The sequence below is a fragment of the Crocodylus porosus genome, unplaced genomic scaffold (genome assembly GCF_001723895.1).
Source record: "Crocodylus porosus isolate Cpor-Errol unplaced genomic scaffold, CroPor_comp1, whole genome shotgun sequence".
NCBI classification, from domain to species: domain Eukaryota; kingdom Metazoa; phylum Chordata; order Crocodylia; family Crocodylidae; genus Crocodylus; species Crocodylus porosus.
In genome coordinates, this window is record NW_017728935.1 from 3606286 (window position 1) to 3620852 (window position 14567).

Below are 14567 nucleotides of genomic sequence, written 5' to 3' on the forward strand. Positions count from 1 at the left end.
GAACTTGGCCAGTCCACTCCTGACTCCAATGTCCACATCATTAATGAAGATGTTGAACAGTATGGGTCCCAGGACAGAGCCTTGAGGGACCCCTTTAGGGAGAAAGGGAAGTCCAGGGCTTGGGAAACTAGCCTGGGACTCAGTTCCCAGCTCTGCCATAGGCTGTGTGCAGCCTTTGCAGGTCACTGGGTCACTGTCCAGTCCTTAAGATGTGGATGATAGCATTTCTCTGTATTGCAAGGATACTGCAGGGCACCCAGACCTTACCCCAAGAACACAACAGTGCTAAGAGAAGGCAGATAAGGGGAAAGGATAGAGTTCCATTTGAATCATGCATCCTTTACAGAAAGCTGCATGTTGGCTTGTCTAGCAGAGTCCACAGACTTTCCTATGTGGTTTTTGTGCCCCTCCCGCCATGTTGCGCTCCAGATTTCAAAACTGTGCTACGGCCTCTTTGTCATTTGTTTTTGGAAGCGTATGCAAGAGACCCTAGGAGCACCCCAGACCTGTTGCTCACCCTTCAGTCTTGGTGGGAGCAGCATGGTATCCAAGCTGACACCTTTCTTGACTCTACAGATGTAAAGCTCTCTCTCCTTGACAGGAGGCATTTTGTATGGTTTCGATGTGATGGCGATGACTGCAGGGGGAGAAGAAATTGTATAGCAGCATGCTACAAGGGCACAGTCCGAACTATGAAGTACTATGAAACTATGAAGCAAGCAGAGTTGTAGAACATGCATTGGTCTATTTATCTTATTACAGTGATCTAGAACAAACCTTTCTTTCTTTGCTCTGCATTTCTTCTACCAGCCACAAAAAGGAAACTGCGAGCACTCAAACAGTACAGAGACTGATAGGCCTGGAGCCAGTTTAATTTCACAAAAAGCCCCCTACCGCAGTAGCTTTATTGAAATGCCATTTGTTTCTTCTTACAAGCTACCACACCTCAAATAATGACACCAACAATAGTAAACAGTCAGAGGACCATTTTCCTATCTCTAGCAGAGAGTTCATATTACTAAACAGCTCCGTTGCATCATCTATTATGCCCCCTTCATTGAGAATGGCACCTGTACCGACCCAGAAGAAGGCTGAAACAAAGATAGAGAGGACCACATGTGTTTTTACATGTAGCTGGGTGAAACATTATGAGAATTAGTGTTTAAAAATAGCCAGAAACTGATGGTGTGATGATTTCAAAAAGCTGCCTTTGTGCTGAGCCCATTTTGCTGATCCTGAGTTAGGAGACATTCAGACTACAAGCTGAACAGGACACAACAAATCCTATTCTATATAGGTTCTGAGACTGTCCACTATGTTTGAGTGCCTTCAGTAGCATATCAAGTGGCCTGATTAACATCTGGCACACCTGTGACAGCAACGCCTGGCTGCTTGGCTAGGTTTGAGCTAGTGACAAAGAAGTGACAGGCTTTCTGTTTCACTAGGCACTACCTACCCATCCAGCCCAAGCCTCCGAAAGGTCTAAGTAATATAAAATGGGGATGTAGGCAAGAAATCTGAGCCTGCTGGCTAGGAAAAAGCTATGGCATTTGAATACATCTTACCAGACAGGTTAGACCACTTGTTTTCTTCTTTTTCTGCCTCTGGAATTTGACAAATCTGAAGAACATCATTGGCAATGAGATTCAATAATAACTCCTTACAGTAGAGAGGGATCCCAAAGCTTCTTTGTATAAGGAACCTTAAGGAAAGATTTTAAAAGTCCTCACTTCCTAATGTAAGCATCTTCCCATTAACACGCTTCATATATTAATATTTAGTTGACTTTGTTTGGCATTTTTTTGGTCTGCTCATGATTCACCAATTAGCAGAAATGAGCAATAAAAACTAACATCCTGGACTACCCGACTGGCCCAGGCATGACGGAAATGACCAACACAGGAAGTGCTCTCCAGATTAAGGACTGCCCTAAATGACATGTCTGTGTTAGATGGCAAATTGAAAAAATTAAACCACACAAGGAGAACTTTAAATATCTTTTATACTCCAGCAGATTCTTGTCCCTGGGCCTGATTCAGGTATGTCCATAACACGTGTTGCTTTACATTTCTGCTTAGCTCCACAGAAGACAGTGAAACTGAAGTAATCATTAAAGGGGAGCAAGTGCTTAAATGACTTCCTCAAGTGGATCCCACATCAAGAATAATACAAAGGCATATTTTAAACAGAAGCGTAAGGACACCGGGGTTATGTTCCCAATTTTACCATGGTCTGCTATGTGGCACAGGGCAAACCACATAATCCCCTGCACGTGTAATCCATTTAGGATTTTAAATAGTTTAAATTGCCTGGAAATTCCCTTTGCAATTCCCTCCTTAAATCACGTGCAGCCAATCTGGGAAATAGCAGGAATGCAGAACAGGAACATGGAGCAAAGCCAAGGGATTTATCTGCATTCATGTCCAATGCTCAAATTACTGTTGGAAAGAGCTGAATGCCTTTGTAATCAAACAATATGTAATGTGTAGAGGCTATTCCCACTGGCCATCAGATACCATGGCCCTTTCTACTTTCATGGATCATCAGCTTTGTGATGTCTTTGTGGATTTACCACCCCACTCCTCCCCTTCTCAAATCTAGATAGAAAAAGACACTTACATTTTCAGCTCTTGGGGGATGCTGATCACTCCCAGGACCTGACAGGCCATCTCTAGGATCAGGGAGGGTTCCAGCTCGCAGAGAACAACAGTAGTGGTTTTGGGGCTCTTCAAAATACTTTTTGCAGCAAAGCAGGGGATGAGCTGCTTAGAAGGGAAAGGAACCAATGACATGATTATCCAGACAGGGACGTGCGAGAGGAGACGTGCCAAAAAGTCCCACGAGGCAGGATCAATGTAATGAGCTTCATCAATGATAAAAATGAGGGTTGCTTCCTTTGCTGCCTGGAGAAGAAAAGAAGGGGTTGACCATGTTAAGTCACGCTTCAAGCTGAGAGAAGAAGAGGACAGAGAAAGACAGAGATGTGCCTCAGGTTTGTTTATCGATTGCCACCATCTTCCACCTCAGACTGAAATCTCTTCCCCTGCCCCAGTGGAACCCAAAAGTTAAAACTCAATGGGCTAATTCCCCAGCTATCAGTATAGCTCCACTGAAGTTGATGCTGAGGTCCAGTTAAACCCCCTGAGAATCTGCTGCTTCATTGCTAAACCAGCATTTACCTTGTGGGGACACGAATTCCTCACCAAAGATACAAAGACTCAGAATGGAAAATCAGGAGAGTTCTGTATGAAACCATAGACGGGACTTCGAATGCACCCAGCTGATTGAGGAGCACATATCTCAATGATCTTTTTTCATAGAACGTGTGCTTCTAAATCACATAGGTACTTTTGAAAATCCCTCCCAAGTCGGGAGCAACCATCACTGAGCACCTCAGGTTCAGGGGATCTTGCGGAGTCCTTGAGGAAGGTGGCGTGGGTGGATGGCTATCAGAATCCCTTAAAAGGTAGCCGATTGCTAACATTGCCTATAGCCTAGTTCAGGTTTCACTCTACCTGCCTTCTAGGAGTGTCAAGGCCACAGACAGATGGGGATAAACCTGCTGCAGGCCTAGCTGACAGCTGGCTCTTCAGTTTTATGCCGTAGAATTTTATGCTTTTAGATCCACAACCCCAGATTCAGTCCCAACTATAAAAAAGATCCAACGCGGGGAACAGCGTAACACTTTCAAGTCTAACATGTCCCTTGTGCCTAGTCTGAGGCATCTGTTCCTCCCATTTCCACAGTGATGGGGCTCACTCACCTTCTGCAGGACTTTGAGGAAAAGCTTTTCTACTTCTTGTTGCTTTGTCTCATTACTCATGTGAGCAGCCTCAGCTGACATGGGGAACTGGTCAGGAAGAGAAAGGGTATTTAGCAACAGCAGCTGCAGGCTTAAAAGTAATGCACACTAACATCAGTCCGACGAAGAAGACATTTCTGGTGTAACGTGACAAATTTGCCCTTTTCCTAGCTTTATTTTAAATAGTGCTTTCTGCTAGATTAATTCAAAGCCAGGGGAAAGACATAAACAGCACAGAGCAAAATGAAGAAATAAACAGAACTCTACTCTTGCAACCTGCTTATGCACACAGGATTATGTCCCATACAGCAAATCGTTTCCCCATTACCTTCACAAGGAACTGATCATTCAGGAGGCAGTAGAGGTTCTTCTCCAGCAGGCCAGTGAGTTTGCTCTGAAGGACATCTTCTCTGTCGTAAGGTCTACAGGCTCTGATCCCAAAGAATATAGCCATAAGTGACCAGATGGCACTGAAAGACTCCTCGATATGTACTTTGGTTAGCTCTAGACATGTCACCCTGTGTGAAATAGGAAGGTAGCTGAGAAAAATCTTCCCTGCAGTGAGAATATGCTAGGAAAGAGCATGCAATTATAGCTCCAGTTCTACCGTCTTCTATAAATGAAAAAACAAAACAAAACCCTGATCTATCTGGAGATCTTTAATACAACAGGTCTGCTTCCATATCTGGTTTCTGCCCACATGTTAAACACTGAGGCCAGCAAGTGAGCTTATGAAGCATCTCCTGGTTATTAAACTAAGATGAATCAGGCTTATAGTTCCCGATGCCTCCTCGTGGCTGGTTACAGAAAACAGTACAAGGAAACAATGGATAAGACTTCAAGCCTGGTTTTATAAAGCTCCCTCTCAGCATCTTATGAAGCTACTTCAGAAAGGCCTGCTTCCAAAGTTGATTAGTCATTTCACTGATAGGCACATCATCTAGAACCACACTGAACAGGCGGCAGGGGGCATCTCTTAAGGATATGCACATAATACAGCATAGGGTTTGATGATGATAGCAATTCATAAATTTTAAGGCAAAAATGGACTTAATTACTCTAACCTCCTAACCAGAAAAGCTCACCCAGTGATCTTTTTGCATCAAGCTTAAAATTTTTGTTTGAGCTATTGCATGGCTTCCTGAAAAAACACCCGGTCTTGATTTAAAATATGCCCCACTTCTTGCGGATGGTTTTTGCCAACACACGGGCAGGGAGCAGAAACAGCCACGGCAAATGGAAAGGAAATGAGTTAATGTAACTGTTGATACAGATGGTCACACAAAAGGATCTCTGTTGTGGCTGGGAGCTGACTAATCCTCCCTCACTGTAACTACAGGGACTAGGGAGGGATGTTATATCCAGAACTGATACGCCAGTTGTGAACCAGTGAAGGTTTTCACATGACATTACATCTGGACATACATTCAAATGCTGAAAATTTGACCTTGCATTTCTGCTGAGAGCCACTACGTAGTTACACTGAATGGTTGTGATGGTTTTATAAAATTTTGCACTGCAACCATCATTTATGATAGCCTTAACCATTGAAAGGACTGATCTGGCTTTGTGGCCAACTGGTTGCGGTGAAGGGATTCTGATAAGTATGAAAGCCACCCTAGGAAATACCTTCCCCTCAAAAACTAAAACAGTTGCGCTTGTGGTTTACATATACCGCTGAGTTCCCGTCAATAAGACTCTGCATTAGGGTAAGGGATACATTAGGTGTAGCACACTTCGACCAAGGGATGAGGAGCCATTGCTGAAGCTGGCGATTGGAATAGAAGCAGCTGCTAAAATTAAGAGAACTAACCTGTGATTCTCCTTCTGGGCTAAGTAGTTTATTTCAGCAAGTAGTCGGCTTTTCCCATAGCCTGATGCTCCTTCGTATACTGTAACGTGGCCTTCTTTGCACCTCAGAAATAACTGCAGCGTGGTCCAGAAAGTTGTGATCTCGGTCTCTCGACCTTCCAAAAGAAATGCATTTTGTAAGTGGTAAATTGTTTCCTCTAGCCCAGCAGAACTAGAAGCAGCTGTCTGAAATTCCCTTATGCATCAGCCGTCTAGGCATTGCTCAAGAGATACCAGAGGAAAATAAACACTCCTTTCATGCTTGGGGCCTAAGCAAATCCTTTCTCAGTTTTCCCAGATGTTCCTGGCTTAGAGATCTGAGTTCTGGTTCTTTTTTTGGCATGGCAATATAATGCCATGCCACCAGCCAGAGGTGAGAGCTTGTGACTCTCTCAAATTATAGGCTGGCCTTGTGTCACCTTGTGCTCCGTTTGAAGCAAGGGTGCTTTGCAAGCCACCTGTCTGCTAGCCAACACCCCCCCACTGCAGACGGGGGATGGCTGAACTGTGGACATCTGACAAAGGGTGTTAGTGAAAATCAAAAATAAACTTTTGCTTTAAACACAAATCTATGGATATGACTTTGCCAGTTGCTAGTCCAGGGGCAGGCAATTATTTCGGGTGGAGGGCTGCTTACTGAGTTTTGGCAAGCCATCGAGGGCTGCATGACAGGCAGCCCAGGGCAGAGAAATATTAATTTTCTACATTTTTAAGGGCCCTGTCAGCTGGACAGAATGGCCTGGTGGGCTGCATTTTGCCCACCCCTGTGCTAGTCAGTAGAAACTCCCTTTCTTATTTACATCCTTTCCCCCTTCCTCACCTTGGGGAATATTTTACATGCTATTAAAAAGCTGTGAGAACCTATTATTCACTTACCCAGTAAAGGTTGATTTGCATCTCTCTCCTTGGTAAAGCCCGACTTTGCAACCATTCTAAAAGGAGAGAGGGCAGAAAAGGAAGAATTAACCTAGTCTGGATGATTTTACACTGGAAAATAAATGAAAACAGAAGATAGGCTAACAAGAAGGGCTATAAGCCTCTTCTCTTCACCTCCAAGCAGGCAGAAGAGCTTGATAGGTTCATGCATTGGCAATCCATTTCTAGTCCCAATGAAAATGCAGCAAAGCCAGAGAATACTTGAGACTGTGGCTTGGGTAAGACCTGTGCTTTTCAACATCTTCCTTATCAGGACACTTTTCCGTACTGGCACGACTGCCATTTAGCTGGGATCAGATCTTTTTCCCTCCCACCTCCCCTGCCCCAAATGGCAAACGCAGGATGGTCACCACCTCCTGACACCTGTTTTCAAGCTTCCAGGGGTTAAAGAAAGTTTGCTTCTCTCCCTTGCTTTGTAGTGAAAGGAACCCACAGGAGCGGCTTACGGGTTTTTCTTTCTGCCAAGATATTCATACTTGACTTCAGAGGTCACAGCATCATTCATCTCCTCGTCTGGAAGCTTTTTAAAGAAACGGCTGGGTAGCCCAGATTTTGAATAAGTCACTTCGTCACAGGCTATCAGCCCGGGATACAGCATCAGCATCCTGGCAGCCATCTGTACCTTTGAGCCAACAACTGGCAAGGCAGCAGAGGGAAAGGCAGTGAGAGAGCTCACGAATCCCTATGCATGCACAGGTGACACAACAGAGCTCTATCGTACCTGTGTAGTTGTGTCTAGAAGGATGGCCAACGACTCCACAAAACATTTGTCCACTTGTAATCCCAATGGAAACAAGCCTGAAATACAGCCAGAGCAGTCCCATTGATTCTGTCTTGCCAAAACACCCAAAAATAGCTGAATCTTTTTCCCTCTTCGTGTGTTATTAGTGATCTAAGGCCACCACAGGACTTGCCACTACTGTTTAGGGCTCTTATAAATAGGATTGCCTCCTTTATCAACTAACAAACACTCTGATGAGTTCAATCACTATTATCACGTGCTGATTTTGGAGCAGATGTGGTTTCAGGCCCCTGTCTGTTGGAGACCAAAGATGTCATGACACTGGAGAAATCTTTTCCCAGCAGTAATCTATTATTTCTCTTACAAAACAGCAAGAGAACATTCAGAGCTACAACAGCAAGGTTTGAAAAATCCCCATGGATTTTAGTCAAGATGCAAATGTTCATATATCATAGTGCAAGGCAACTTAGCAGGGGGTAGAAAAGTTCTCTCTCTGGAGCAGACTATTTCAGCATTGCAGGGTTTTTGCACCATCCTCTGAAGGAAACGGTGCTATTTGTGGATATAAAAAAAATGGACAGGCCATTCATAAGTCTGTTAATTCGTATGTCCCTAATATATTTATTTTCAGATGCTGCCTCATTATTTTTATTCCAAGCATGAGTGATGTTGTCACTGTCCAAGACCTCCAGCAGCACTACACAGCTCCACTTAACCAAGCCCTGCTTGCTCAGAAAACAGTCAGTGCCATTCACAATGGGAGGTTAAAACAAATGAACATTTTCCCCTAAAACTGAAGTCCTGGCAGTTGACATGCAACAGCACCTTGGACAGAAGTTGAACTTGGAGAAAACAGACTAAATTAAATTAGCTTGAAAACAGACAAGGCAGAAAGGGGACCCAGAGTTCCTGAACGTTGTACAGCACCTCTCTCTCCTACCACAAATTTGTCCTCGAATATCCCCCAACCATCCTCATAGGAGAACCTGCACTTTTCTTTGGTATGATGTGATGTTTCTTGGACAACCCACCACAAAGCAAATGTCATTAAACACTAAGATAGCTAGTCTCCCCAGAAGACAACAACCGATTATTGCTGCCAGCTAACAGGGTTCCTCCGCTAACTCAAATGACAGACATTTGTCCTGTAGTGCTGACAGTGATCAGCTGAAACCCTGCTAATGAGCCATGCACTTACTCGAGTTTCATGCGATTTTCAGAGAAGAAATCAGAGAGTCTCATTGCAGTATCTAAGACTTGAGTACTCTCATCCATGCTTTTATCACCTGGCAGTCCAAAAACACACAGAAATGTGCAGCACTGCTTTGGAGAACAGAGACAAGGTTTCATTAGCGTATGATCAGTAGGTTAACAGGATATGCTAAAAAAAATTAAACCAGTTGTGCCTTGCACTAGTACAAGTATCAGGGTCTCTCTCAAATTCTAATTAATTTGCATTCTAATGAGCTATTAAAATGGTGTATTGGGCATATGCTCACAAAGAAGTCAGAAACCAATGGAAATGAGAAAACGGATGATCTGGTGATTAAATAGGCTGGGCCAGGACTCAGGAGATCTGGATTCAAATCCCAACCCTGCCAGATCTCCTGTATGACCTTGAGCAACTTATTGCATCTCCCTCTGGTCTTCAGCTGCCCATTTATTTAAAAACAAAAATGGGGATGGATATGGGGATGATAGATATTTCTTCCCTTTTGTAATTTAACTGGTTGTTCCTTGGACTACGACAGCATCTTACTGTCTGTATGCCTGACATCTGGCACAAACGATTCCCAAATCTAACTTGATGCTCCTACCTCCTTTTATGTGACAAGTGGACAACAAGAAGTACTGCCTCAAAGTACCACGTACCTATCTCCCTTTGCATCACAAACATCAAGTGTTTCTTACTCTCAAACAGATACTACTGTGAGAATTTCCCAGGCTGCTGGGTACCTGGACAGGCCTCTCCTTGCCAGATTTGCAGCATGTCTCTTCCCTAGCTCCCACAGAGATCTTTAGTACTATCAGTTCGTACTGCCTACAGCTGGGGAGCTCCATTGTACTCACTTTGCCAAACGTGGAGATTTTGAGAATTTTGCCTCTCGAGCTCTCTATGGTACCAGAAATGTGCACAGTGGCCTCCTGGATTGATCCGCACGACTCTGGCATTTTTATGCTCTCATAAAATTGCAGTTTGACAAAGACAACAGTTAATGGCCGAAGCTCAGAGAAAAACTTCAGTGGCTGATTATCATCTATCTGGAAGACAGAGAAATTCAGGGAAGCAGCTGAACCCTTCCACAAGCCTGGGATTTTAACTTTGCCTCAGTGTTTGTGGTGGGACTTAGGTCTCTATCTGAAAAAGTATGTCCTACCTTTTCCAGAATATTTCCCACCACAAACCTCCGTAAGGCCTTTTCATGCTCAGAATTGGGAGACAGTATCGAGGCATTTCTCCTCAGGACTAGGAAAGGAAATAATGCTTCATATTATTGTTTTTTCCTCTTGGTAAATAAAAGACATCTTGCTTTTCTTCCAGGGACCTTGTATTCTTGCTAGCTCAGAAGCTGGATATGGGAAGCTCACCTTCACTGCCTGAAAATTTTTGTAGACTGCTGATCCACTTTCCACAGTGGCAAGAATAATCTTGATGCAGGTTCTTCACATACCTCAACTGAGAAAAATGAAATGGTAGGCAAAGTGTAATTTCCAATCCTCCCAAAAGGCTTCTCAATAAAACAGGCATAAACAGAAGCTAGGATCCCCTATATATCATCCTTCACTATGGCTGCCTCATATATATTGATCCCCAGTTTCACTCAACTATTCCCGCACATGCCAAACTTCCTTGCTATACTCAACCCAGTAGAACACATGTATTGTCCAAAGTACTGAGAGCCTCCCACTCCCATTGATTTCAATGGGATCTTTGGGTGCTCGGCTCTTCCAAAAGTCAGACCAAAGGATTTTAGAATGATCTGACCCATTGACCATCCATCAGGAAAGCATAGCTAGCCATCAAAATAAACTTATCACTACTCAGAAGCGCTATTTTTGCCACCTCTGGGATTTCCTGCAGACAGAAGACGTCCTGGAGCAATTTAAGGCTGTGTACTTAGCATTGCACAAGGCAAGAGAACTTAAAATTTCCAAATGCACAGGTCCTCACCCAGCAAGATATGGAAACAGTTGCAACTAGCGAACCTTAAAAAGGGAACCCCCGTGTACACAAGCTGGTCCGATATTTTTTGATTCAAATCTTTCTGAAGTTAACGAGCCTTTTTCTCTATTTATTTCAGTGGGCTTGGAAGGAGGACCAAACGATGCACCTCACGTATAAAAGTCACGGATAGAAGCATTAAGGGAGCTCCCCTACCTTCACAGCCTTTTGGCCCGGGATCTTTTTTGCTTCTAAAATATCCCGTTTACACAGCTCCCAGCAGTTTGGTGAGAGAATCACCTCCCAAGTCTCTGCTAGGCTTTGCGCAAGCCGTGCATCGTCCACCTGCTGGCCAGTCACCAGCAAATACTGACACTTCTCATCCCCAACAATTAGCTGAGAAACGTGGCCTGCAGACAGCCCTGAAGAGACGAGAAATGGGTGAGATGTATGCTTCTTTGGGACCCCGATGGCTAGCATGTATTTCTGGCATCTGGCATAGGTACCAATCTTCAGCTGGAGCTCCAAGTCCATGCTGCTGCAGGTGTATTCAAACCACCACTGCATACGCAAACTGTATTCTGCTACTAGCGTGATGATGTTACTCAGCTGGCTTCGGCTTCCTTTCCAGAGCACCAGTAACCCATCCCCTGCAGGAGACAGGGCAGAGTACAATGGTAGATTGAGACCAATCTTGCTCTTCTCACTTGTCTTAGGTCCCAGATAACACCAGCTGGAAATATCCCACTGAAGTCAATGGGAGCTTTGCCAAAAATCTGGCTATAAATAATAACTACTGATTCTCCTTCAAAGGCATAGTTCAAAGCAATGAATACCTGTAAAGTTCAAGATGTCACCTCCATAAAGAAGCACACCTAACAGAGAAAACAAATGAGAAGAGAATAATGCCTCCTTCACACAGCTGCTTTCATCCAAAGAGCTTTGCAAAATGTAGGCGGACACAATGACTTCAGCATCACTGTGAGAGAACAATTTTATAATGCACGGTAAGACTGCATAACAGTGGGGGGCGGGGGGCATAAAAGGAAGAACCTCATTTCCAGGAAGACCCAGTGGGGAAAACCTTGAAAATTTAACTGTGGTAGTACTAAGACTCCCTGGTCCATATCAGAAACTTCAGAATAGTTAGTTAGAACCATCTTAACAGGGAGCTGAGTGAATACTTTATCCTAAAGAAGGATCGGGGGCAGAATTCCCACCTGGAGAACCAGCCTTACAAGAAGGACCGGGATTCCTGAAAAGAACATCAGTCTGGTAAACCCAGCTTGGGTCTCCATTTCTTATACTAAGGTAGCCCTAAGCAGTTCATTTCTTGTTCCATCTAAACCTAGGATCGTACTTACTCTGCAAGAGCTGTCTTATGAAACTATTGAATGCATCACTGCATCGTAGCCATTGCGTCCCACTAATCCTCCACAGCTTTTCATGGAGAGCCGTGAATCCTACGGCAAACCAAAACAGAAAGCCAAGTTTTCAAAAGAGAGTGCACCTTGATTGTTGTTCCAAAACGATACTAAGCAGATGCCCATAAAACGATAGAGGCCAAGGCAGGTCTCAGATACCGCAGTAAAACACTTCCCATTACAAATTCAGACAGAGGGGATTAATGGTGAATTTGGCACGTATGGGAGGAGACGCTGACAGTGCTTTGTAAAGATCTGCATACATCTCGCTTCCAGTTTGCAGTGCTCCTGCTATTCCAAGCTGTGGCATTCTTATGAGCTCTATTGTTATTCTTATCCTCGTGACGGCACTGTGGGAGGATTAACACCCACCAACTCCGAGACTGAAAGCACCAGTCTCATCTCCAATCATGCTGTTAAACCAATTTGCACCTTCCTGTTTAATTAGAGCAAAACCCTCTCGGTATGCTGTGGGATTTAGAAGAAATGCATTGAAAACTCAGGAGACCCTTTACAGCAAGTTTTACAAGGCCAGCAATTGTTTTGCATATAGGATATACAAGGGGACGTGGCCACAAAGCTTGACGCTCACCCATGTACCTGGCAGAGGATGATAACCAAAGGGAACTCTTTTCAGTGACAAACGTGCATAGGAACCTGCATAAATAAGATTCAAGGACAGAGCTAAGTTCACTGAGAACAAGGCTGAGAAGTGAGAACACAAGGCAGAATGCCCTTTGGGCTGCTGACAAACTGAGGTGCTAATGGGTGCCCCTCTCCAGAAAATACAGGCAGAGCTTTGGTACAGGCACTCCCAGTTCCCTTACCTGTAATCTCTGCACAAAGCAAGACCCCATTGAAGGTCTCTACGGAGGGCAGTGTCCGTTGAACAGAGCAATGATCATTATACAGCAGCAGGTCCGGGAGAAAAGCTGCCAACTGCACTAGCCTGGATGGGAAATTCACCCCAGCTGCTTCCCTCCCCTTGTCAGGGGACTTGCCAAGAGCCTTCATCTCCTCCACATCCAGAGGAGTCTCGCGTGCAAATGGCGCTACCTTTATCTTCCTTGGGACCCTAAAAATCAACTCGCTTTTCCCTCCCTGCAGAGGTTCAACTGATGCCACTTCCTTCCTCTGAGGGCACCAGACAAGGTGCCCCATATCCTTCTCTTCCCACCGAGAGGACTTCCTTGGCGCTGCTACCCATTGACCCCCCTGCAGGGAGCAGCTCGAGCTCTCCACGTCACCTTGTCCCTTCTGCGGAGGGGCACCTACTGCCTCTGTGGTTTGAAGGGGTTCATCAGATGCTGCTACTATCTTCCCTTCCATCTGGTCAGAGTCATTCGGGATGCTCACACTTGACCTCAAGGTAGACTCCCCCACTGGTACCATCTCCCTAGACACACCTGGCAGGAAGGCCATCATGTTCTTCTGCCCCCAGTAAGAGCTCTTCCTTGACCCCATCTCTCTCCAACAAGGGGACCCACCCAACATCCCTGTGTCCCTAGCCCCTTCCTGCAGAAACTCATCCTGGACATCCCCCACACAGGCATCCCTCCTAGGAACAGCCATCTTGATGTCAAAAGCAGCTCCAAGCAGAAGGCCAACACGAGAACTGATGGCAGCCCGTAAATCACCCCTCTTCAGCCAATCAGAACTCTCCTCCGGAGGGCCGAGCCTCTCAGCGCCAATCAGAATTCTGCACCGTAAAGCCGTGGCCCCTCCACAACCAATCAGCACTTCTTCCGGCCTGCGACCAGTTGGCAAACAGCAGTTGGAACCGTTTGAAATTCCTCCCAGCCAATGAACCCGTGCACCAGCTGAGCCACTAAAAGTGGGGACAAGAAGAGGAGTAAGAATGGCATCTGCCGCATCCTGCAGGAATCCCATAGCGGACGCTTCCCCGGACAGACTGCCACGGGAACATTCAAATGGAGCCAAACAGGTGCAGCGTAACCGATGGCTTGAGGCCACGCTTCAGCGAGACTGCCTGCCAGCGAGTGCCGTCGCTTCATCAGAGCCCCAGCGTGGTACGCTCTTCGTTAACAAGGCAGCTCATTTTACAGGAAAGCCGCTGCTGTGAACAAGTGCTGCTGGTAGCGTCCACCAACTTCTCTACTTAGCCCAGAGGGCAGCAAAAAAATTATAGACAGGAGCGCAGAGTTTATAAATTTATTAGCTGGATAGTGTACACAGTACTTACAATTGCATCTATTAAAGACCAAATACACTTGAAAAAATGCATCATATAAAAAAAATTATAAACTTTTAAACTATGTACAAACTTTGCTTTACGTTACACAAATCCCGATCCGCCCCACCCCGCCCCTTCACAAAGTAAGAAACTGCCTTTTTGTCTTTTTCTTTTTAAACATGCAAAGCATTGAAATCATTTAGCATTACTCAAGGGTCTTTCCCACGCCCCCTTCTACACTTGTCTGAAACTGGCTTTTGATAGGTTCACTGCTCCAGTGCTTTATGGGTCACACCATCAAGAGTTAGTTTTCCTCGGAGCTGTCGTCACTTCTGTTCTCCTCGTCTGTCCCGTCGTGCACTCCCAAACTAAACTGGCGTTTTTCTGCAAATCGAGGCTCAAACACAAGGTAGGAGTCTCACGCAATCTGGCAGCATTTCCAGTTTTAAAAATTT

At 45.0% G+C, this 14567-nt stretch overlaps 2 protein-coding genes across 2 annotated transcripts in view; both read right to left on the reverse strand.

Moving 5' to 3' along the window:
• The window catches only part of LOC109317795 (adenylate cyclase type 10-like), a 17220-nt gene extending 12912 nt beyond the window's left edge, over positions 1 to 4308 (reverse strand). The window contains exons 1-5 of the mRNA XM_019546678.1: positions 4131 to 4308; positions 3764 to 3850; positions 2620 to 2903; positions 1566 to 1702; positions 518 to 637 (exon numbers count right to left, since the gene is read on the reverse strand). Coding sequence (XP_019402223.1) covers positions 518 to 637; positions 1566 to 1702; positions 2620 to 2903; positions 3764 to 3850; positions 4131 to 4256 — 754 coding nt within the window. The 5' untranslated portion in view covers positions 4257 to 4308. The remainder of the gene's footprint in view (positions 1 to 517; positions 638 to 1565; positions 1703 to 2619; positions 2904 to 3763; positions 3851 to 4130) is intronic.
• A 2723-nt stretch (positions 4309 to 7031) lies between these two features.
• LOC109317682 (adenylate cyclase type 10-like) lies at positions 7032 to 12932 on the reverse strand. The gene is made up of 8 exons (XM_019546492.1): positions 12746 to 12932; positions 11331 to 11369; positions 11001 to 11144; positions 10711 to 10916; positions 9927 to 10008; positions 9710 to 9798; positions 9402 to 9593; positions 7032 to 7211 (listed from the first exon to the last, which is right to left on the reverse strand). The coding sequence occupies exons 1-8, from the start codon at positions 12930 to 12932 to the stop codon at positions 7032 to 7034; spliced, it is 1119 nt and encodes a 372-aa protein (XP_019402037.1).
• Positions 12933 to 14567: the final 1635 nt, after the last annotated feature.